This window comes from Macrosteles quadrilineatus, unplaced genomic scaffold, assembly GCF_028750875.1.
Source record: "Macrosteles quadrilineatus isolate MER2022 unplaced genomic scaffold, UCM_ALF_1.0 Scaffold_7__1_contigs__length_78375512, whole genome shotgun sequence".
In the NCBI taxonomy this organism is placed as follows: Eukaryota; Metazoa; Arthropoda; class Insecta; order Hemiptera; family Cicadellidae; genus Macrosteles; species Macrosteles quadrilineatus.
The window spans coordinates 31,711,162-31,738,121 of record NW_026542600.1 but is presented as its reverse complement, the minus strand read 5'-3'; the positions used below and the strand labels follow the sequence as shown (position 1 = coordinate 31,738,121).

Genomic DNA, 26,960 nt, shown 5'->3' with positions numbered 1-26,960 from the left:
TGGTGTTTGGTGTTCCTACATATGGTGTTTGCCGTTTAATAAAAATGAAAATGAAAATGAAAATGAAATCCCCATTCAAAGTCACAACCTTTTCCCTTTCATTGGGACTCAAATCCATGTAAACGTTCACAAACCCATAGAAATGTATCTTTTACTTAATGATAAAAAGGCAAAGTTAAAATAGAAACCTTTTGCAAAAAAATGAACTACTAATCACACAATTGATCATTTAAACCCAACAGTCGATCAAACAATTATTCATTTAAACACAACAGTCGGTTGCACAATTAATCATTTAAACACAACGGTCAATCAGACAATTAATCACTAAACACAACCGTTAATCACACAATTAAACATTTGAACACAACAGTCGTTCACACAATTTATCATTCAAACACAACAGTCTATGACACAATTAATCATTCAAACACAATAGTCAATCACACAATTAATCATTTAAACACAACGGTTAATCACACAATTAATCATTCAAACACAATAGTCGATCACACAATCATTTAAACACTACATTCGATCGCACAATTAATCATTGAACACAACGGTTAATCAGACAATTAATCATTCAAACACAACAGTCTATCACACAATTAATCATTCAAACACAAGTCTTTCACACAATTTATCATTAAACACAATGATTAATCACACAATTAATCATTCAAACACATCAGTTGATCACACAATTAATCATTAAACAACAGTCGTTCACACAATTAATCATTCAAACACAACAGTCTACAATCAATCATTCAAACATCAGTTGATCACACAATTAATCATTAAACAACAGCTAATCACACAATAAATCATTAAACACAACAGTCGATCACACATTTAATCATTAAACACAACGGTTAATCACACAATTAATCATTACAAATCTCAAGACTCACAGATATGCTGTAGTATAGCTTTATTCATTTGATTATATTATAAAATGTTGTTCACAATGTTGTTGATGTTTAGCAATTCATGTTGTTCATGTTGTTAATTGGCAATTGATAACAAATTGCCAACCTATTATATTGGTTTTCATCATAAAAGAAAAGTTAATTAATGGACGTTGTTTTTTCAATACATATTTTTAACTAGATTGAAGCGGTTAAAACGTAAGTTACTGTGGTGGGTAGATAAATTTTCCATCGAAATTCCAAAAAACATTTCTTCAAGTAGCACAAAAAACACACATGTATCAATCACAAGAGCGTTTATGGACCCTCATATTCACATGGTTCAAGGTGACAGGAAAGAAAGAAACACGTGTTTGGCATTTTTACATGCAATGTCATTTCATCATTCATTTTATATTCTCAAATAAGTTTATGTGGTCATTTAGAATATAGGAAAGGACTTCTATTATAGTCTGAAATACCTGTGAGTGTTAAGGTCCTAGGCATCAGGGTCATAAGGTAAATCATTCACTATGTAGCATATTGCATTTATGTGTTTGTATTGCATTATTTTCTTGATATGATTATAATGTGTCAACTCTCACACTCTCACAAGTTATTGTAGTATAGAATGTGTTTATTATAATTTCTGTTAATTTTTGGCGCTTTCCCAATTAATATTACATTTTAGAAGGTCAATTATTTTAGGGAATGGAATCAAGTTCAATTCAATAAAGTTCAATCAATTTTAAATCAAGGCTGAGTTTGATAAAAAAATCCTAAATAATTATATTGTTTACAAAATATCTATAAGCACATTCTTCATGAAAATTTTTTGAAAATTTTATATTCATAAAAAGTAACTGTAATTGAAATACCTTGAAACCCTGCTTTAAACATATCAGATGGGATTTAAGTTTAACTGATCTAGATTATTTTTCTCATTCTTAGTAATAAAAAAATAATTGTACACCAGTATCAATGTGTTTGTTTGATAAAGTTGAATTCTATTTTTCCACTTTATATATTATATTGTTATTTAAGAGTCTGTTAAATATAGCCAATACTTTTGTTTTCACTTCCCAATTTCAATAAATACATCAATTCCTTCGTTTTTTTTAAATCACTAGGTTTCAGTAATTAAATAGTCTGCAATAATAATATGAATAATTTTGTGTAAATCATCCAAAAGTCTTTTTGATACTAAACATTAAATTAAAAAAATTTTAGAGATTTAGTTTGGATCTCTTTTGGTGTATATATCCTAATCAATTTTTTTGTAACCAAGAAAAGAAACATCCAACAACTTAAAAACTTACATTCAAATGCCAGAAACATTATCCTCAATGTTTTGATTTGGTAAAAAATTAGATTTCCATAAGGGTCAAAACAGTTCTACCCAATGGGAGGAATTATTTAACAACTTTTCCTGATGAAATTTCTAACAGTGAAATCTGACTGATCGCTTTTATTCTCTTGAAGCCACATAAAAATGCACTCAAAAACCACGTTCCATTTGAGTTAGGGAACAGAGCGCAATATTGTGTTATTTGTTTCCACAAGCAACGTTGAGATGCCTCTTTATCTCAGCCTTGGTGTGATCATGGAATGATACACATGTTTTTTTCTGATCATGCAATGCTTGGCTTGGGGCTATAGTCGACGTAGGAGTTCTCTGCTAAGGCAGGTAGCAGATAAGCCCTCTGGATGTTTGTGTGTTGTATTTGTATTGTACCTTGTATGCATCTGCATGTTATTTAGTCCACTATATGTTTTATTGTGTAGTTTTGTTGTTCCCTTGTTGATTTATGTAGATGATAATGTAAGCTAATTTATTGTAATTTAAATATCTGAATACTGAAGATTTAGTCCAATTTTGATTTGGCAACCTTTTAAAAGCAGATTTTTTACGATTCTTTGAGTTGACTAACATTGAATTTGAGAAGTATTATAATATTGCAATTCAAATTATATTATCATAATATCAATTAAAATAACATAGCAAATCATCAATCTTTTGCGATATTAAGTCTTAATATTTATTAACATTTATTCAATACTAAAAGACAAATTGCTGTGTGAAGTTCTCATTGCATATGTTTTAAAAAGTAGACTAAATTTGTGTTGCACTTGTCAGCATATTATTGAAGCTGTAGGCCTACTTATAAATATGGAAGCATGTTTTTGCAAAGAAATTGTTGTATCCCAACCCGAAATGTTAATGTCATGGTTATGTTCCATACCACCTTTTGGACTCCTTCCTTGTCTTAAAAAGGTCCCCTAATTAGTTATTTTTGAAATGCTTTAAATAAACTTGTAAAGTATGGTAACATAAGTTTTAAATATCTATTCTTAAATCAATTTCATTGAAACATTATTGTAGTTATTGATAAAATTTCAAACTCTAACTAAAATCATGCTCTATAAAGATAACTGAAGATTTATGTAGTCTTAGTGGTGAGAAAATTGAGTAGGTAAATAAAGTTACATGTCTTAAGGATATTCAATCCTCGATTTGTTATATCCAATTGTAAATTATAAGAAATTAAAGCTTGTTTATTGTAGATAGATATATTGACTCAAGGTCTTGGTCTCGAGTTGGTGGTTGTTCCACTAGAAGGGAGTAAATTAATTGGATGATATTAAATTAATTTTCAAATACATTTTTCTTTATTTTTAAGCTATTATTTAATTTTACAAGTAAAACTAAAGTTATTGCTTTTTGGAGACAAGTAAGAATCTAAATGCAAGAATGTGATGTATAAGATTTTAATTCTTAAAATTATTCAATCTTCACTTTTTAGCTTGTAGTGAGACATTTATTTTTTAGAGTTGTAGTTTATTCACTCGTTTTTATCATTCACTAACAGACTTACTCAAAGCAATGCTTTATAATGTAGGAAATATTCAAAAAAGCTTGGTTTCCTTTTTATGTAAAAACTATCATGGATTATTCCATCTGTAGTCTTATGACGGTAAGAAAATTATTTAACTCTTATAGTCGGTAGAAGCTGACACACTTTTACTCCAAGAAGTCTTTTTTGTCAGAGCTTTTTGCAGTTCTACATGTTTTAGGTACCCAGGCACAAAAAAACAGGTTTTCGAGTTGGCATCAGTCTGTTTGTGAGTATAATAGAAATTAAACGCATGGAATTACACTTAAAATCAAATTATTTTATATATTGGTGTGAGATGGAGCCTGTTTCTTCTTTCTAGTCAAATTTATCAATTACAGTTTTAGGCTGCTTCATCGACGTTCTGATTTTATTTCCTTATAATTTGATTGATGGAGTAACATAAACCAAATATACCTTTAATCTTGTAAATGTAGTTTAAAAAATCATAAAATTCAATTTTCACTTTATACCAGGTTGAGGTCAACCTTCAATTTATATTTGTAAAGTTTTTTTTTTGACCTGATTTATTTTTAAAATAACTCATGATGAATCATTTATAACTTAGTTGATCGTTTGGAATATGTCCACTACAGTATTGTGTATCAATATAAACCCCAGTGATCTTTATTATTCTAAATAAGCTGTAACAATCTCTTAAAACGATATACTAATCTGTACATTTTAAATCTGAAGTTATTGGTTTTTTTCTGCGCTTAAATTATTGACTGGTTTAAGTAATAATATTGAAAGACAATATGTGTGTGTTCTCTTTTAAGTTATTACACATAAAATATTCATTAACAGCATATGATTGTAGCTGTTATGAGTCAAAGTTTAAAGGAGCAGGTCTATTTTGTTCATGAAATGGCATGTTTTGTTTATTATCCTTCAATATAAGAAAATGCATCGATGATATTTTATCAATACATATTCAACTCATAAGCATCCAAAATTTATATCTCTTATGTTATTCTCATTTGTTAACTTTTACTTAGAACTTGTCATATGCCAGTTTCCTACTTAGGCTTTGATAATTGGCATGATCTATTTCTTAATTGCAGTTTGAGCATACAAAGGGTATTCAGTAATGCATCCACAATCTTTTGGTCTTAAAATTACTTATGAATTAGTGTTGATGTAATTTTAAAGTCCATATCAAGCTTGTCATTATTTAGATTGAAACTTGGTTCACACTATTGGATATTCAATTATTATTTAGTACTACGTTCCATCAAATAGAGAGCATAATAAAAGCCATAGAAATGCATGGATTAAAAGTTGTGCTTTTCAATTGCGTAGCATAGCAGCAAAGAGAGGCATGTTCTCAGCTCATTATTGATTTAAAGACTCATCAATATCTATAAAAACATGTTTAATTTTTCATTTCTGAAATCACAAATGAAATCTATACATATTTCATATTTTTATTCTTATGACCGCCATTTTAAAACATTATTTAAGGTTACTATTTAAATAAATTTACACCTGTTTTTTTTTTTTTTTACATTCATAGCCAACCATATTATTGGAGACAAACTTAAAAAAACTTATCCAATTATATACAATATTATCACCGATTTAGGTCAAACCCCACCCACATCTTATCCAGTGCAGAGAGTTGGCTAATACAGTAACAACAGTCATATACCCACACAATACACTACTGAATATAGTACATTAAAATGGTCATCCAACATTTTTGAGTAAATTTTTTTGGATGTTAATACATTACTTCTCACGGGGGAAGATCTGGTATTGAATGACATAATATCTATACCCTTAGTGATATGGGCAATATGGGAGTGCCCCTGATTGAACATATTTTGATTGCTGTTCAGGGGGGTCCGCGGAATTGGATAACTCTGGAACTCGCTAACCCCATGTTAAATTCCCTATCTCCAAATTTGGTCGATGAGCGGAACTAGCTTACTTGTTCGGTTTCAGAATTGGCTTACTCCGGAACCCGGTAACCCGCTTTAGAGCCGGGTTAGCGAATTCCGTCCTAGTACGGAAGTCGCTAACTCAGTCCCTCCGCGGAACTCGCTAACTCCCAATCAGAAGCCTCGCACGCAGACCAATGGGCACAAAGATTGTTGGCCATTGTTGGCAAAAGTGTAGTACCTACCTACGTTCGTATCGGTACCATAGTGTCGCATCCTACGAATAATTAGGTGTTTCAGCAATTTAGTCGATGTGAAATAAATGTGTACTCAGAAGGATATACCAGACTAATCAGGAGACCATCCTAATGGGTGATTTATAAATTTCAATCAATCCTCTTGTTTAGGGTTTCCTTCAACTTCCAGTTGTCTATTCATTTACTGATTAATATCCCCACAAATATAAACCGTGTACGCAAGATCGAAACTAAAAATATCGAGACAAAGCAAGAGTGGAGGTGACACCATGCTGTACAATCTAATGATGGTCGAAAACATAGATTTCGAGTCTCAAAGCTGAAACAAGATAAAATATTAGAATCCCAAAGCTCAAAACCTACACGCAAAACGTTTACTTGCCTGGTTAAGATTACAAAAATTCAGGTAGGGTGACTTGCCCAGTGAATTACCGGTTAAGGTAAAATATTTTTGTTAATTTACAATGCTCTCAAATGAGAGTATTAATGCTATATATTATAATACCTAATTTTAGTTGATATTTAAGGGTTTGCCCTATATAATAAATTGTTCATAAAAGATCAATCACGCATGTAACAATTTTTTTTATTCATCAAAGTCATGAGTCCAGTAAATGACCGATGTCATACCAGTGAATGACCAACTTTGGAAGGTTTAGTAAATCACTTATAAAATCAGTAGCATAAAAAAAGGGATTTATATTGTTTAAAAACTTTGACAAAGTTTAAAAGAAAAAGCCTAAATCGGGATAAATCGTAACTCTGGATTGAATAAAACATCAATCAATAACCATTTCAATGACATATGTTTACTAGTAAAAATAAGTACATGACTTAATATAGAGTCCGGTCATTTACTGGTTAGGACAAAGAAAATTAATTATAATTTTAATCTGATAGCGATAATTATATTTCTAAATAATTTCTGAGCATTTTGATAGTAAATAATTGTTAATTAGAGTCCAAACCGAGTAAATGACCGGACGGTCATTCATTGGTTTAGCCCAGGAATCTGTTCCAGTATGTGATTGCTTGAATAAAAATGTATTTTTTTGCTTATGTATAAAAACAGATAGTTTTAGATTAATATACACTCTTACTTTTAAGTATTAGCCAAAGAAATCACCATTTCAACAGCTTTTTCACAAAAATAAGGTAGTGAAATATGCCTTACCTGCATTGTTCTTATATTTACAGAAGCTAAAAACGAAAATTCAAAACATGTCCAAGATAAATAATTAATAACTGATAATTTAATATGAAGAATAGAGTAATATCTATTTTCTAAACTATTTTTTTTCACTCCCGTCTAGGGTGAAACGGTCATTCATAGTCATTCACTGGGCAAGTCACCCTACTGTAAAAATAACATATGTTTTATCATCCAATCAACACTGAAAGAAATAATTGGGCTTCTGAATCTGACATAATAACTTGAATAACATGGCTAATACCCTTTAAACTTAAAAACATAATTTTTTATAGACAAATGCTACAATAAATCAAACCTCTGACACTGACATCAGAGGTATGAATAATATTAATACTTATCTCGAACCTATAATACTTTTTTTTATAAACAAAAATCATTGAAATGAAATAAATTAAATGCCTGACACTGACACAATTTAACAAGAGTATGAGATCAATACCTACATATACTGTACTTGGTTTTGAATCTCAAAACTAGCTGATCGAATATCAAAACCAAAGATTTTTCAAAGTTTTGGTAGTTTCAGGATTTGAGATTCGGTTTTGACACATCACTAGTACAATCCTTGCCCAAAGCATTGTTAAGCCGGGTTACTATAATGTTGACTTCTAGTAAGGCACCAAGAATATAGACATTTAGGAATCAGGAATTAGTTAAATTTAATATTTCTATTTTGTCCTTCTCTAAAATACATAATTCTCTTCAACATAATTGCTGTGTCAATTCTAAATTTTAATACTTAAACCCTAAACATTCTTTTGAATTATTTTAAGAAAAAAACCCCAGGCAATATTCTTCCAGCTACCTCTATGTAATATGGGCAGGATAGAACAAGACGCTGCCACTTCTGTTCCCCATCTCAATGTTGGTTCTGTTCTGGGCCATTGTCAAGATTAAAGTATTATCTTTGTACTAAAGTACGAAAACCTGTATTTTTTATGTGTTTGGTATCATTGATAAAGACAAAATATTATGAAGTATTCTGCACTGGATATAATACGAGTGGGTAAACCCCCCAAAAATAGACAATATGATACATCCTATTGTTAAAGAACTTTTTATCTCTTGTTGCCTTGTATTATAAAAAATATATAATTCTGCCATAAACTTAAATTTTAACATTTTATTCTAATATCTGAATTGTTCTTACATTATCAATGAAATGTAAGAACCTGTGAGTAATAGCCTATTTTGCTATATCAAAATATTACATGCAACTAAACACTATTATTTTTATTCCCCTTAAATAGTTTAGAAAAATCGCATAATTTTAAGTTTGCTGATGTAATTGCAAAATTGTCAAACAGACCTATAGTTGTTTTGCATAGCTGTGAAATAAATTTTTAATCCCCGTACTTTTTGTATGCTGACATACATTATTAGTTTATGATAGAATAGATTCCACAGAACACGACCCACATTTATCCACAAATTCATTTTTTAACACATTTTTATCTTTTTTTGTACCTTTGATGCCCAGGAAAGTAAACATAACCTGTTTTACCTTGAAGTATTCTTAAAAGACAATAGGAATTATACAAATTGCTTTACACACAACAAATAACAATCAACACAAGAATTTACAGTAAAATTTGAATTATTGTACTTTTGAAGTTGTAATACTTATGTAAAAAGTCCACTATTTTCAAAAATGAAAGACATTTATTGTAAAGGTATTTAATTTGTTGGAATTGTATTGGAGGTACCGGTAGTAGCAATTTTAAAATATACCTTTTGAATTTGAATACTTTTTAGCCAGAAGGGATGACAGACTAAAAGATTGTGGCAAAACCCCTGTGTTACTGCCACAAGAGTCGACGTTATTATTAGATTCAGACTGCATCCGTGCGCATCTGTGACTGCTGTCTTTTGAAGACCATAGGGGAAGGAGACTTTTGGAAATCGGGTAATTGAAGTATTGATATGGTAGAGGGAAATTTTGGAATTCTACTAACTAAAGTAATCTCAGCTAACCACTTTTTCAAGTTAACATAACTTTAACGTTGCCCGATCCTCCACCCTTAGCACAATATACATAATTACAAACTAATATACATACATCTATAAAAGTAAAGTTTAATTTTATTCCTTATGTAATTTACTTACAAAATAATTATTTTCAAACACTTTTTAGCTAACGTGTAATTGGTTCTATGCGTTAATCTAGAAGTAAAAAATGTTAAAATACAGATAAAATATGCAAAAAAATCAAAAATAATTAATAAATCTATTACTTGCGAAATGTGATTAATCCAAAACTTATACCAAGCCTTGCTGTAATTTACGTTCATAGACACTCTTTGTTGCCCTAGCTGCAGATATAACATAACATTAAAACCTAACAACCACCTAACTTCCTATGGGAAATTTTCAATTCCACCCTAAAGCCGCATGGTTGTTTTTCGTGCATGTGAAGTGAATGATTTGTAAAGTAGTGTTTGTAGATTGAACTGTTTTAGCATTTGTAACCCTTACAATAAATGAGGCTGTCACCTTCTTTAAATTTCCTTTTTATAACTCCACAATTATTTTACATAATCTAGCTAGAGCTTTACAGTTGTATCAATCACAAATTAGTGCAACATTGATATCTTGTGATCTTCCAAATCGCTTTAACCGTAAGATGTATAAAGGTAGGTTTACATTCATGTGCTATACACACTCTACTTCCTACGCTCAGACTTCTGCTTTCTGTTACATTACATGTTTATGTTACAATATTTCTTGTGAAGTCTTCATCATTATCTACAATCCCACACTGGTAAACCTTTCTTAGAGGTAAAAAGAATTGCTCAATTTATTTTTTTTAACACTTAATCTACAAACTGGGCCTTAACCTGTAACTTATAAAACATCTCTACAAAGCATGCTTTAAGTGGCCTGGTATAGATAAGAATTTTCTAACTATAGATCGTATGAAGTTTTGACTTTTCCAGCAGTTTCTTGTCAATATCTGCAGTAGTATTATTGTTTGTAATATTTCAGTAGCTAAGTTGTTTATGTAAGTAATAAACTAAAAGGGAAAAATCTTGTTGTATATTTTCAATGTAAATATTTTAAAGGGTGAATAAAAAATAATTTTGAACTATAGCACTCGCTTATGGGTATAAACTGTACCTTTGGTATTGTGTGATTCCTGTTGACAGAGCCAGGTTTGCAAAAATGCAGCATCACTTCTGGGGCCCTATTTTTGAAATGGTTAACTGTTGAGTTGAGTGTTGAGTCACCCTATTTCCAATCGTTTCGTATTTTTCAAACGAGTGACGTTTGACATAATCCAACCATAACTACTCACCACCTATCGAGCTGTTGAGTAGACGGTTGACAGCACTTTCTTCTTCCTCTTTCGGCAAAAAATTGCTCTTTTTGAGTCGACGCCATATTGTTACTGCTTTAATTCACTAATTGCGATTTAGAGGTTATGTATTTGTTGTCAATGTCTTAGCACCCAATACTTTATGCGATTGTTTTCTGTAGAATAAATTGCATTTATATTTTATTTACTGTGTCAATACTAGACGATTTAATCAAGGGTTTTATCCTTGTTGGTATGTTTGCAATACTTTGAAATAGACAAGGCCTACTAATTGAACTTATTTTAAGATAATTGTTATTAAGATATATTAAAGATTGTGGTAAAGAGAAACAATATCATAGTTAGTTTGTTTCAATACCATAATTCACCTAATAAAGGGATAAAATTAATTTAAGTTACGGTATGCGTTCAGTGCGATGGCAAACATCCATTTAAGCTTTAACCATTGACTTTATATCTACACATGTAGATATAAAGTCAATGCTTTAACCTACAAACAAACACAATTAAAAATAACATGAAACAAAAACGATGAAGCAAACTAAAATAAGGTTATGTGTTCTGAAATAGAGTCGAAGAAAGCAAATAATAATTTATTTAGGATATGCCTAAACTTATAATGAGCTACACCCTAAAACAAACATCCATGGTAAATTTTATTTTTAATACTTAAGTTTATATAAGGTACTTTTGCAATCACTAAGATTAAGCAAGACATAACCTCAATCTCTCAAGAACGGAGGGGACAGTTCACAGTTTACCTCAGTGTCTCAAAATATGGTAGATTAAGATTAGCTGATCCAGATTTTAGAGTAAGAAGAGGTTAAATAGAAGATCGCAAGAACTCTGCATTGTGATTGGTTCAAAATGACCATCTGAATTTCGTGTGGTCGTATGCCCTACATTTCCAAAACGAGTCACTCAACTAGTGATTCCCAACTCACTTCCCAACTGTTGGGTTTCAAAAATACCAATTCCTGTTGTTGGTTGAGTTGAGTGTTGACGATTGACTCAACTGTCAACCATTTCAAAAATAGGGCCCCTGCACAGGCAACATATTTAGAGAGTGGAAAATCTGCTGACATTTATTTTATGCTATAGGTTTTTTATAACTAAAGTGATGATATTTCTTACTTTCACCAGTATGCTGTATTGAATTGTATTTTTAGTAAGCCATGCTCATGATATAATAAGTTATTATGGGATACCAATATGCAGGGCTCAGCTTGTGGGTTAACGCAAACCCCTCCAACCCCTCCCCCAAACAACTTGTAGGTGGAACAGTATTTACATACCTCTCTCCAAAAGAATAACGATATTGCACATTATTGTACTACTTTTAATACTAAGCACAACATTTTCATGAAGAGGGGGAATTAGAAAAGTGGGGAAGAATGGGGTAGAGATGTAATAGGGTCTGACAGATTTCAGATCTGGAACCTATCATGGTTTGTTGATAGGTACAAAGTAGACGTGTCAATATAACCTAAGCTATAATTCAATCAAATGGAAAACAATAGATCTCTCTTTGCAGAGCTAAATCAAATGCACTCAGCCAATTAAGTCCTACAAATCTAAATCAAATGTGTTATTGTATAGACCAGCCAATCCTCCAAGGAAAATTGCTTCTCAGCAATCATGGACTATAGGCTGTAAAGTTTAAGGTTCTGTTCTACGACCATAAGACCGATCATCTACCCCTTTTCATTTTATGTGATTTTCCAATAATTTGGCCTATATATACTTTACTTACTATCAACAATGGGAGTTGTGGCATTCCTGTTATTGATAATATCCCACATAAGAAGGGTATGAGAGTGGAAAGTGCGTGTAAAAGCTCCAGTTCTGGATAGTTGACCAGTTTACTTAGACTCATGCAGCCTTTTTTCAGCTGTGGTCAAAAGTTATGGTAGGAAAAAGATAGGAGGGCTATTCAGAAAGTAGGAACGTTTTGGAATAAAATAAAAATATTGTATTAGAAATAATGTATTATATTCATTTTAATAAAACAACTAATTGAATATTTTACTTCTAAATACTACATTAATTAATTGTACGTAGCTGCCAAACAAATTGGAGCGCTTATCTTAGCGGTTAAAGAGCTTTATAATTTCTTCATCGTATAATTTCCCCGCCTGTGATCTCAGCTTATCGGGGAACCACAGCTGGAGCTCTTCATTGTCATCTAAGTGCTGTACTCCTAACCAAGTTTTCATTTTGGGTGAATAAGTGCTTGAAGCATTACCTGGACGGTAGGGTGGTTCCAATTTTGACTGTAGAGAAAAACCTCCAATTTGAATTAATGTGGAGGTCATTTATGCAATTTGTCGTGTCAGGTCGTACATTGTCATGCAAAAGCCAAATTTTTAAAGTCACTTCCTAATTGCGTACTAAAACTTAAAAGCTTTTGAACACATTTAAAACATATTTTACAAGAAATGCTGTTTGAAAAAAAAACACTTAACATTATTTTTTATATACAGACAGAATCAGCAAAAAGTTATGACTACTTTTATGATTGCCTACACATGTCATCAGGATTAGAGTTTTACCATCCCTAAGTTTCTTGAAGTTAATTCATTGAAGGTTTGAAAAGTGCTTGTTTCCTGTCTGCTGTAAACCAATAATCTGATTTCCGTAGTAGAAAGCCTTAAGCGTAAGCTGATTAATGATCATTGATGTTCAATGTCCGTAGTTTGTCATCCTTACTTGTAAAGTTAACACAAAATTATTTAAGTAAATCTTAAGTTTGCAATATAAGGACTATGAAATGAAAATTGATTCCAACCACACCCATTAAATGTAAGTGTTTTTAGTAGGTACTGAATCGCAAAGCATTTTTAATTAAAGCACTTAAAAAATTCTTGAGGATATTAGTTATGTATGGAGTTAGGAAAGTGTGCAATTGCAGAAAGTAAGTCCACAATCTTCATCTGGAATAAATTAAACCAACCTAGTTTTACAACATATATTTTGTGTAATGATTGTTTTATTACACTCTACTGTTTGTAGTTATATTGTATGACTGATGAACCATAACAAAAAACAATTCTTTAACCTATACTTCCTGCTCTTTATGGTTTGTAGTATTTGGTATTGGTATTTAACTATAGATTTCCCAAACATATATAAATGTTAAACGTTTTGGAATGACTACTTATCTTGTTAATTAACCCTGGTAAAACTATGTATATGTAAGTTGTGTTTATATTATTTAAAAAATTAATTTGTGATTTTTGGTAGTGTAATTAAATAACAATTATAATTATAGTATTTGTCGTTAACATAAAGCTGTAACTACTAATTGAGAATACCTTTTTCATATGTGTATATTTGGCTATTATTTTCTTGTACAGTAAGTAAACCATGATAGTTATAGGTGGTTTCGTTTAGTGTTTATCCTTATAATAATAATTTCCTAAACTGGTATGTTTGTTTTCCAAATTATTACGAGTACGTTACAATATATTTATTTAAAACTAGTGATACTTAATGGTGATTTTTTGGGTACTTTTAAATTATTAGTAAAAAACAACAGAATTTTTAAAGTAGAGAATTACTTTTTTGGTTAGTCAATAATGCATTGGGTGTTTTGAAGAGACCAAAACAAAGCCCAGATCCCTTTGTCTTTACAACTTCCGAGCAAATGAAAGAAGTATACTTTGAATGCTCATATAATGTTTATTAATTGCTGTGATAACTTATGCAGTTTTGTTCAAATTTGATACATGTTGTATATAGGATTCAGCTCCTCGCTGAATATAAAAAGTATATAAAATTATGAGTTTTGTAGTAAAATTATTTTACTGACAAAACACCCAATGAAAGTTCTTAACTTAATAAAATACATCATAACTCAAACCTATGAATCATTGAGGAAGTATTTTGTTTAAAACCATCTTGAAATGTGTATTGATTTTGTATTGTTCTGTTAGATCACAAGGATCGTTGTCAAAGCTTGAGGGAGACTCAGCAGATAATGATACTCAACTGAGCAAACTTGATGTTGTCTTGACGTTTCAACTTGAGGTAAATACATTACTTACGGTAACTGTGGGTTTCCTAGTTTTAAGCTGTTTGATCAGACATTTTTGTTACTGTATTTTGATGAAAAACATGACATATTAAAGAAATACAAATGTAAAATGTAAATTGTTGATGTTTTCCATCGTAATTTTTGTATATTATATGTGTAAATATTAGGCTAGTTTAGTTTTTGACTTGAGTAAGAAAACCATGTAATATGAAACTCAATTGTAAATAAAGGATTTTTTATTTATTTACTAGCTGCTGTTGCTGTGCTTTGCAACAAAGAGGACACTAAAGAGAAATTATTTATCTGTTGTATAAAATAGTTACACATCCACCTTTGATGTTACACGACTTTGTTTTATACATATATAGATTTGAGTTATTTGTTCATCATGTTTACGTCATAGCAATTGGACATCATCACGTTTGGTTATGTGAATTATTGTTAGTACTTTTCACGTGGTTGAGTACAAAAGACTTTACAACAACAAAAGACAAGACAGAGTGAAGCACCTTATATCAGCTGTTTTCCAGCATTATGTACACAGATATAAGTTATGAATTTTACACTTCCAAAAGCCTACCGAACTATCAGAGGATGATACAGAAAGTCCCACAAACTTGTAATGTGAGCCGGAAGGGTGCCGGTGCGAAGTTGCAGAAATTCCGAGTTACCGAAAAAAAGGATAACAAATTAAAACTGAGATTAATATGGGCATACAACATTTTGGGTACAAGATGAGATTGAGTTTATGGAATTTTTCTGTCTTTAAACTTCTCTTATGGCGATGAATGCCGGCATTGTATATGTTTCTTGCAATCAAAAAACTTATCACTGACCTTACCTCGTACATGGCGGGAGATTCGCTTAAAAAAATTTAAAAACACACAGCGAAGCATTCATGACAGCTACAGAGCTGCAAATGGTGTCTGTTCACAAATGACGCCAATAAGTGGTGAAGAGCTTCGTTGCAGCATACAAGCGAACCACGGAATTACACACAAAACCGGCCCTTACAGTACTAAAAAATTCACCCTCATACTATATAGCCTGTTTCAGCCTGTTAGTAACTTATTATTTCAATAAGCACTTCTTTATTTCAATATTTTACAAGGAAAGGGATTATACCAAGATTCATTGACAGCTTTTTGTTTATTTAAATTTCAGGTGGTTGTGATGGAAGTAAAAGGTTTAAAATCCTTAGCCCCTAACCGGATAGTCTACTGCACAATGGAAGTGGAGGGAGGAGAAAAACTTCAAACTGACCAAGCTGAAGCTTCCAAACCCATGTAAGTGTAAATAGTTTGGAATATTAGGCTCGTCACACACTGCCTCCGGTCCGGTTTATTCTGATCCGGTGTTTTTCGCCGGATGCGGCAAACTTCCACACACTGCATCAGGCGTTCCAGTTCTGGCGACCAGTCTGCGAGGACAGCGGATACTGTCAGTTGAAGAAGTGTTTAATCAACAACTAGTTAGTTATAACAAAATTTAATTTTAACAATGAGTGACAGTGACAGTGACGAAGATATCATAGTAGGGTTAGTAGTATTTAATTGATCACTTATTTCTTCCCAAATATTTTCCTTAATAACTAAGTTGTAGTAGCCCTTGTGGCCCAGGTCGTATAGCACAGGGTACTCCTGCACTTGCACAATCAATTTCTCTTCTAATGACATTTTGTAACAAAACTTACAGCGTATAAACAATCACCACAAAACCACGTCTGCTGCTACTGTCAGTCACTGTCACGTGGTGAGTACAAGTCGTCTGCGCATGCGCAAGCTCTCCGGCGCCGGAAGCTTGCCTGAAGCCTATCGCTTCTCGACCAAAATTATTTTACCGGAGAGCACCTGACGCACCGGACCTGATCCAGTGTGGGCTCTTCCATTTGAATTAATGGTTTTCGAATTTACCTGATCCGGCATGCCTGATCCGATTTCACCGGACCGGACGCAGTGTGTGAGGAGCCTTAGTTGACTGTTATCATTGACTATATGATAGCAAAATCTTCCTCAATGCAAGCAACTAACTTACCCAGTACAGACATCCAAGTTTGCAAAACCGCAATCGTCCAGCAATTTTTTTACTGTGAGATATGGAATTTCGTAAGCCTACCACTGACATATACATCTTTTATAGTATGGCTTTTTTCATCTCAAGGTTACCTTATTAGTACGTAGATGTACTAATGTTAATGTTATGTTTTACTACTGTAGATTGTTACCGTCCAGACGATGTGTTGATGTTGATGTTTTACAGGTGGGACACTCAGGGTGACTTCACCACAACCCATCCCTTACCTGCTGTCAAGGTCAAACTGTTCACAGAGAACCCTGGAATGTTGGCTCTGGAAGATAAGTGGCTAGGGAAGGTTATTCTTAAACCTACTCCTCTATCATCCAAGGTATCAGAGATCTATTTTTCAATCTATTTTTTCCAACCAGATTTTCCTTTTGTGCAGTAAAGTCCTGCTGAATCGAACTTTGTTAACATATAAATTCACTTAATCAGAAGAAAACTAGTATTAATTAAATCATTCCTTACCAAACACACTTCTTACCTTCCAAGCTCATAATCCATGTATTATGGCTACCAGCTGATCGCTGGTGTTAGAATGAGGACAGCAGTGTGTATGTGCCTTTGTGAGTGTGTATGCGTATTGGAAAGTAAGTTGGTTATATTTTGGAGAAGGAGGTTGGGATGGGTCTACCGTTTGTCCAGTTGTCAGCCACCAAGCACTCAGTCAGTTCTCCAGCTTAACTTTCAAACATTTAAAAATCCTTTTTTCATCTCTTAATAAATATTTTAAAAACTTTATAATTATAATGACTCTCTTACACGCACAGGAGTAAATTCTCCTTTGTGGGAGATAATTTTGCATAGTTGAATTTAAAAAGCTTTTTACTGAAAATTGTTAAATGGCTTATAGAACTAAATAATATTGTAAATATTTTTGTACTGAGTTAAAATTCTGTATTATGTAGATTTATATGCAAAATAAATGATATTTTGATTTGATGTACAAAACAAATGTGCACACATTGCTAATTAATATCTTATTCACTTACACAAACTAATAACTTTTGTATATTAATATAATAATATGTGTATGTATGTATATTGAATAATAGTTGAAGACTAATAGTTCAACAACTAAACCCTGTTCTAGAGCCCTGAATGGCACAAAATGAATGTACCTAAGAACTGTCCAGATCAAGATTTAAGGATAAAGATTGCTTGTAGAATGGATAAACCTCTGAATATGAAACATTGTGGGTAAGTTGATCATAGGTCTTGTACATTTAGCAACTATTTCAGTAACTATTAGTTTAGCAGAGCCTTCTAGAAAACTGAATCAACTATCGACATTGGTATGCAAGTCTCGATTGATTGCTTAAATTTTATGTGTATATGAATAATATATTTTCAAATATGCTGACTATTGCAGAGGTCTAAAATGCCTGTAACATAATCTAGCAGATAGAACTTCTCCGTTAAATTTATTTGAAGGCGTTAATAGTTATTTGTGCAACTAGTGAGCAAAGTGAAGAATTGACTCACTCGATAGAAATACTTACCCACGAGCCGTAGGCGAGTGGGGAATGGTTTCTCGAGTGAGGCAATTGCACTTTGCACTCGAGTTGCACATTATATTTTTCCTACAGTTACCATAAAAAAAATAAATTGGTAAAGAAACGTAACATATTTTTACACAGAAGTGAACTTTTAATATGACAATGATAATGATACAACAGTACAACAGCTGACCAGCTAATTTAGTGCTAATTTAGTTATTTAAGTGCTGCCAACGTATTTCGCGCGCATACAACCTTGTCTGCATGTTACGCGCTCACTATTTCATGCCTTAACGTTGCAAATGTGGAGTGAGTGAGACAAGGTAATTAGAGTGAGACAATGTTAACATTGTCTCACTGATGAGCGAATTGGCCACTTTGCTTTCTCAAATCAGTGAGAGAACATGTACATTGTTAGGTAACTGTAGGAAAAATACATTGTCCTACAGTTGCCTGACAAAGCAGGCTTCCTTGCACTGACTATAGCACGCAAAGTTGCTAAATTGCTGCATTTACTTACTTTTTTCGCACTCGTTTTACTTTGCCGCACTTCAGGATTCCAACCAAACAACACAAAACAGTGTGCTTTTATGAGGCACATAATACAAGTAAGCTTTAAAATAAGTTGGCAACACTTAAAAATTCTACGACTGCAAACAGCTGATGCAGCGTTTCACAGCCTTTTAGTTTTGATACTACCTGTTTTTTTTGTGTTAACATTCTATTTTCATTCAACGCTTGGATTTAACCTAACCCAAGACGAGTTGTTTAGTGTTTGGAAGACTAATTATGTATATGCTTTATAGTAGTAACTGTAGTAACTGTATGTTATTATAAATACATGAAATTTCATGTAGTGAGCTGACAGATCTATCAGCTGACAGATGTTTTATAGTTATTTGTGCAACTAGTGAGAAAAGTGAGCAATTGACTCACTCGAGAGAAATCCTTACTCACGAGCCGTAGGCGAGTGAGGAATGGTTTCTCGAGTGAGGCAATTGTACTTTGAACTCGAGTTGCACATTATACTTTTCCTACAGTTACCATAAAACAAATAAATTTGTGAAGAAACATAACCTATTTTTACACAGAAGTGAACTTTTAATATAACATTTAATGTGAAGTGACAAATACAACAGTACAACAGCTGACCACCTGATTTACAGCCAGTGCTGCCAACGTATTTCGCACGCATACGACGTTGCCTGCATGTTACGCGCTCACTATTTCGTGCCTTCACGTTGCAAATCTGGAGTGAGACAAAGTAATTAGAACATTGTCTCACTGATGAGCGAATTGGCCACTTTGCTTTCTCTAATCAGTGAGAGAACATGTACATTGTTAGATAACTGTAGGAAAAATAATTTTATTTAATTTACACTATACTACACTATAAATAAATTTAATATTAATACATTTACTTTAAATTTATTAAATCTCACTACACACACATTGATAAATATTTTTAACTTGATTACCTATGAGTTTCAGGTTTTAGCATTAATTAAAGTTGTGTATTGCCGTATAATAATTAGCTGTAATTCAGTAATAATAAGTATGTTTGTCAGACATATCCTGGAATAAATTATCAAAGTTGATGAAGTAATAACAATATTTCATTGTTTACACTTTCATACGTGAGTTCAAAATTGTATTTACAATTTGAATTACAGGTACTTGTATGGTCTTGGAAAGGCTGTTTGGAAAAAGTGGAAGAAGAGATACTTTGTTTTGGTTCAAGTTTCCCAATATACCTTTGCAATGTGTACGTACAAGGAGAAGAAGTCGGAACCTTCAGAGATGATGCAGCTTGATGGCTACACTGTTGACTACATAGAAGCTGCAAGTGGTAGGGAACTTAAAATTTTAATTTTAACTTAGAACCACAGATAATTTTTACTATAAATTCTATTGATATTTACTCATTTTGACATTGAAAAACATATAGCAATTAAAAAATTTGAATACTTTTTGAATGCCTTATCCTCTGGATTGCTCAAAGCATTTTTCACCCTTACTCTATAAACTGTCCTAGCCTAACGATCGATAATTTGAGCAATTAGCCTACCCAATTGCATCAAACATGACGATATGGCGATCACAACACCAAAAACTACATCAACACCTCATAATACTAAAACGCTACCTACTCCACCAAATTCTGTGACAGGTCCCTAATCACCCAATACTCAAGTTCTGTTCTGTGATGTTACGGAGACCTACCAAAACTCTTATCTTGACCAAGGTTTAAAAGAACTAAACCCCTGAAACAACCTCAGTGGGTTCTCTAACCACTGAAATTTCACTATCACCTAACACATTTCTCCCTAAATCAACTAAGGGAAAATCTGATAAGAATTATGCTATTTTCTTAAAAAAAATCTTACATAATTCTGTTTTCAATCAAACTAAAAAATCCACAAAATATTTTACTGAAACTAAGATACTAATGCTATACCATTTTTTTTTAACTCTACTATTTTAACAATAACATTTTTTCTGTTATTATTATTCATACAATTAATTATTATTACCCATTGTCATTTTACTATTTTCCTGTTACAATAGTAAGTGTATTGGGCCTGAATAAAACCAAAGCTAAAGGTAATGCAAGTGTTTTGAATTTATTAACTTATAATTTTGTAATGAGTTTAAATCTACAAATGTCTAGACAGGTAGATTTCTTACATCATCATAAATTATAACAACTTGTTTATTTTTCAGCCAACTTAATGGTCGGAATGGGTGAGTATTCATTCAGTAACAAGGCCCCCCCTACTATTTCTTTTTTTATTAGTTAGGCCATGGTGTATCAGTTTTATTATTATAAGGTTCAGAATTTCAGAAGTCTTATGTCAGTCATAATTTTATATGTAAAAACCACCATATATGGCCAACCTGCCACGAATTGGCTGTGACAGCAAATGTTTTGAAAATTGTTTTATGAGAATCCCCCATTCGCACACGCAACACAGTGTCATAACCAATAGACTGTCAAGGCTAGTACACTCATAATAAAATGAATTTGGATGAATCAGAGTAATTCGACACATACTTAGTGATGTTTTGATGGTTGAACATTCATTATATTTTATTTGATTATCCTAATGATTTGTAGATTTGGAGGGAGGCCGTTATTTTTTCAATGCTGTCAAGGAAGGTGACAGTATCCTCTACGCGTGTGATGATGAGAACGAGTGTCACCTGTGGGTAATGGCTATGTATCGGGCAACTGGACAGTCACACAAACCTACACCTCTGGTCACCACTGCTGGCAAAAACTCAACTATATCCAAGATACAGGGAGGTCAGTATCAGTAGACTAAATAACCACCATCATCATCTTTATATCATGAATTTATGTTCAATTTTGACTTTTGAGCATCAATGAGGTCTGCACGACCACGAGAGATGATAATATTGTCTAGACAGTCGGCGGGAGATGTTCAGAATTTTGCTGTGGTCACGGAAGATGATAATGTCCACACGACCTATGAATATGTTCATAATCTTGCCGCGATATCAGAAGACGATGATGTTTCTGTTACCGCAAGAGGTATTCAGAATTTTGCAATGATCGCGGAAGAAGATTATGATGTCTACATGGGCAAGGCAGATGATTAGAATTTTACCGTGTTCGAAGAAGATGATGATGATGTCACCACAACTGTAGGAAATGATCGCAATATGATATTGAGTTTTGCTTGATAAAAAATCTCTGGCTGGCACGTCTAGTTATAATAATTATTATTATTTCTTAATATCTTAATTTACCTTTTTTGTGGTATTTATTCAGGCTGGTTTTTTACCCAGTCAGCACCATAGGCAAAATTAATAGTAGCGCCCCTTTTCAATATATATATATATATATTTGAAGTTTGAAAATGGACTTGTGTCCGAAACATGTCACTTCTATTAAAAATATAATATTCAGGGTGCTCAGTTGTACTTATTTACTACAATAATTTAATATATATATACATATACAACAGGGTGTCCACCGACCGGGAATACCGGTAAATCCGGGAACTACGCATGAGTTATTTAAACCGGAAATGATGCGTGAATTTTTTATTTCTACCTGGAATTTTCAATTTACTTACGGCGATCGCACAAATTTTCAATTCACGGCGATCGCACAAATTTTCAATTTACGGCGATTGCACATGACAATAGTGACTAATCCGTGATTGCGGGAGACAATAATATGTCTACATTCGGCCACAAGGGATGATCAGAGTTTTACCGCAATTGCAGAAGACGATGATAATATCTGCATGACTACAAGATGTGATCATGTTTTTACCGCAATCGCGCAAGACGATGATATCTACAGAGCCGTGACGGTTGATCAGAATATTGCTGCAATCACAGTAGACGATGATTATGTCCACACGACCACGGGAAAAAGTCAGAATTTTTCCTCCTTCCCGGTAGACAATGATAATCTCTTCACAACTGCAGGATGTGTTCTACCATAATTATGTCTGTACAACCACGGAAAATAATCAAAATTTTCCCGCGATCGCGTAAAACAACGATGATCTATACACCCCTGTCGGATTTGATTATCATTTTGCCGCAATTGTGGGAGACGATTACGATGTCTACAGGACCGCGGCAGATACAATAATGATGTCTACACGGCTGCGAGGGATGATCAGAATTATGCCACTATCTCACAAAATAATGATAATATTCACACGACCACGGGAAAAGATCAGAATTTTGCCTCATTCACACGACCGCAGGAGATGGTTACCATGCGGGAGACGATTACTATGTCCACTCGACCGCGGGAGACGATAAACAAATGTCTTCATGGCCACGAGAGATGAAAAGAATTTTTCCGCGATCGCGCAAGACGATGATAATGTCCACACAACTGCGGGAAAAGATCAGAATTTTGCCTCCTTCGCGGTTGACGATGATGATCTCTTCACAACTGCGGGAAATAGTCAGAATTTTTCCGCAATCACGGCAAAATTCAAAGTCAAAGTCAAAACATTATTAATTCGATATAGTGTCACATTACATGAACTTGAATAGAGTCATAAACTAAATACAAAATTGCTTATAGCTAAGTAAATTTGTGACAAAAACGACTAAGGGAAATAATTAACATTTTGCCGTAATAGCGGGAGAAGATTACAATGTTTACACGGCCGCGAGAGATTATCATAAGTTTACCGTGATCGCATGCAAATACAACCACCAAATTGTTTTTATTTTCCAACTTTTTGGCACTCCCCCAAAAAGGCCATAGCCTCCCGCCCTAGGTACGTGCCTATTCGGTAAATCTGCCTCGTATTTATTTTATGAGTTTAGGCGGTTAAACTCAAACTGGCTAATAAGAAATTGTCAATGCTGCATTAATTTTTTCTTTACTTAAAAAACACCCCTTTACCCAAAAATTACTTTATAGAAAAATTACATATAGACAAGGGTTGGTGCAACCAATACGAAAAATTTGGTAAAATAAAAAAAATTCTGATTGGTTTCTTTCGAGAATTGAGAATCTATTTTTCAAGTATATGTATCAGTATCAAGAATCGATAAATATTTGGTACCAACATCACTTCACTATTTGTAATCTTTAAACCAATTGATGCGAAAATTTATGGCATAATGTATTTCAACACCATATACTGAATATACAATGTTAAATTCATAAAACTGGTTTTTAACATTGTTTAAATGGAGAAAACTGAAGGTATGGAAAAAAAATTATTTCTCAGTTATTCTTTGTCCAAACTTATAAGATATTAATTCCAAGCTTATCAGATATCCTTGTAATCTGCATTAAATTTACTAGATTTTACATCCCTTGCAAATAAACCCGTCATTTTAAATGGTTCAAGAGTGTTTATTCATATTTTGCACAAACATAGTGGTCAATAAGATAAACATTTTTACAGAATTGCAACACTGTTGTAGCTCAAGCATTTAAGGAGTTATGAATGTTTTTTTTTTTTTAAATCACATACAGACAGATGGACCGAAAACGGAATGAGATAGGACACATGTTAAATTACATTTTTTGTTTCTTTTGACATGCTGAATAACGTGACAAAGTTTGTTCATATTATGTTTCAAGACACCCTGTTATATTTTACTAGAATAAAAGCCAAAACAGGTGCTGTGTGCAACCCCTTTAATAATGCTTGTAACTTTCACCCAAGCCGGAAACCATTTATTTAAGATGATCCTTTCCACTGATTAAGCCAAACATTAGTAATCTTAATATAGATTCCAAAAGTATGAAAATTGAAGCGACAGAGTAATCTTCCATAACATGGTGGAAGATTGATTGTTATTGTTTTTTATAAAAACACACATTATAAAAACAATAACAACCAAATCAAAACAAATACATATACTAATTTGACACTTACAATCAGGTGATCTTTTGTTTTTTGTTTGCAATCCGAGTGACGTCAGAATATGACGGGAATAGCAGACCTATGTATTTTCCTTTCACCATGCTTCCATAAAGTATTTAGATAATCTGATATGTTATAACTTAACTAAACTGTTGACTGTCCAGATTTTTGACTGAAGTGGGGAGTCTATTGTGCTTTTTTGAGTTGAGATGAGATAAGAGCTCTGGGATTAGATCTGTTATTGGTTGTTTATTACATGACATTATATATCTACAGTAGACTCCCTCTTATCCGGACACCTTTTAAGCTGACATCGGTTTAACCGGACTACACTCGACGGAAATGACATCTCTTTAACCGGACAATTTTTATCAGCACATTGGTTTAACCGGACTAGATCGGCAGGAAGTGGGCGGTACTGAAACGACTGTTCTCGTGGGAAAGATTTGAGACCAGTGATCACATGTCTAAATACAATACTCTCTTAAATTTAAGTTGAATATCACCGTAAACGGTCTGTTTTAACGAGTTCTTGGGGACATCGGCTTAACCAGAAAAACTGTTATCCAGACTGGCCTCGGTCCCGAGGAGTCCGGATAAGAAGGAGTCTACTGTGTGACATAGATTCCCACCAAGATATATATTGCTTTTATGAGTTTTATGTTCTGTCACGGTTGAGTGTATTGAGTCTAGAAGATTAGTTATACCATAAAGCCAATTGATTACAGATGCTGACAGAGCCCGGAAACATGGAATGGAAGAGTTCATCTCTGCAGACCCATGTAAATTTGAACACGCCTCATTGTTTAAAATGCTACAGACACTTACTCTTGATTACCGATTGAATGATCCTTATTGCTCTTTGGTAAGTGATGAAATTAGAATTTAAGTTTGGAATGAAAATCAAATCAAATCAGATTTATTTCCACAATAAGTACACAAAATAACAATTAAAAAAAAAATAAAATACACAGATTTAGAAGCATTATATAAATTGTTTATGAAAAATTAAGGTAAATTTAAATTTAAAAAGTTATTAATTGTATAAACTTAAGTACTAATTTAAATATATTTTCTTTGGCTGGAAATAATTGATTACAGTACTTGGAAATGAATCTACATAGACCTCAGTGGTCTGTGCGTAGACTCAAGTTGTTAGAAATTATGAGTTAAAAAAATTCTGAGCTAAATTACTAGGCTATTTGGAAGAAAAGAGTTTAAAAATTAAAAAATAGCTTTACTATGTGCTATGGGGACGTGATTTTATATGAGATTTTTAATATTCTATCTTAACATCATAAAATGTTTTGTGCAGTTGTTACGAGTACGAGTTGTCAAAGTAATACATTTAAGAGCTATAAATGTTTGAAATTGTCCAAAATGGAACTTTGTCTATTTAAGTTGGTGATCGTAGCACTATAGGAGTAACATATTAATGAACTAGGTGCCAAAATACAAACCAAAACTGTAGAACTTCCAGTAAAACTATTGTCCCTGTTAACCCTGTTAACAAATGTTTTGTTTGCTCTGTATTGTCATGTCATACTGTTGGAATTTTAGGGTTGGTTCAGCCCAGGGCAAGTGTTTGTACTGGACGAGTACTGTGCTCGCTACGGTGTCCGTGGCTGCTACCGTCATCTCTGCTACCTCAACGATCTGCTGGACCGTGCTGAGAAAAACATCATGATTGACCCAACTCTCATTCACTACAGTTTTGCCTTTTGTGCTAGTCATGTTCACGGAAACAGGTATTTCAATTTGCATTTAATTGTGACTTATTACTTTTAACTTTGATTCTTGGTTAAATTTCCTCAACAGATGAAAGTTGAGAATTTAAATGAGTATTTTAATTCCCAAATGTGACATTTGTGTTCAAACAAGTACAGGCAAAGAGAAAAGACGTATCCATGCACACCCAGGGCCAACATTATGTGTGTGCCGAGAAAGGCAAATCCTCTGTTTGAATATTACGTGTGTAGTATGTGTATTGTTATTGGCCTCACTGACCTAGCATGCCCAGACAAATACAGACCTAGACCGGAGAAGCATTATATTTGTCTCTCGTTTCTTCAAGTTGATTCCCATTCAAAATTTCTATCTTGAGAGGTGTGTGGTTAATCAAAAAGTAACTTTTACCACAGTAGTTTTTAATTGTTTTTTGAAATTAGTGTTGAGACAAGTAAGGTTATCAGGTCCATTTAAACTAGTCTAAGATCCCAAATTAGTTGTTCTACTTCAACCGCACACCTTTTTAACTAAATAATAAATAATATTTCTTCTTGTATAGCTTTCAAGTATGCTATTTATGATCAAAGATTAAGTTAAACTATTTAAAATAATGTTTAAGTCATTTAAAGGTTGATAGTATTCTTCATTTGACGATTTCATATGCCCTCTATAAAAACCATTTTACAAAAACAAAAAAAAATCTGGTTTTAGACAGCGGTCATTTCTGGTTTAACTTAACACTCCCAAAAAGTGTATTAAAT

The 26,960-nt window shown here is 32.9% G+C and overlaps 1 protein-coding gene across 1 annotated transcript in view; it reads left to right on the top strand.

Moving 5' to 3' along the window:
• The window catches only part of LOC128998612 (calcium-dependent secretion activator), a 226,535-nt gene that overhangs the window by 110,861 nt on the left and 88,714 nt on the right, over nucleotides 1-26,960 (top strand). The window contains exons 13-22 of the mRNA XM_054424824.1: nucleotides 3,990-4,037; nucleotides 14,413-14,506; nucleotides 15,678-15,799; nucleotides 16,773-16,917; nucleotides 17,683-17,789; nucleotides 19,762-19,937; nucleotides 20,813-20,833; nucleotides 21,207-21,395; nucleotides 25,200-25,336; nucleotides 26,032-26,219. Of these exons, the coding sequence (XP_054280799.1) occupies nucleotides 3,990-4,037; nucleotides 14,413-14,506; nucleotides 15,678-15,799; nucleotides 16,773-16,917; nucleotides 17,683-17,789; nucleotides 19,762-19,937; nucleotides 20,813-20,833; nucleotides 21,207-21,395; nucleotides 25,200-25,336; nucleotides 26,032-26,219 (1,227 nt within the window). The remainder of the gene's footprint in view (nucleotides 1-3,989; nucleotides 4,038-14,412; nucleotides 14,507-15,677; nucleotides 15,800-16,772; nucleotides 16,918-17,682; nucleotides 17,790-19,761; nucleotides 19,938-20,812; nucleotides 20,834-21,206; nucleotides 21,396-25,199; nucleotides 25,337-26,031; nucleotides 26,220-26,960) is intronic.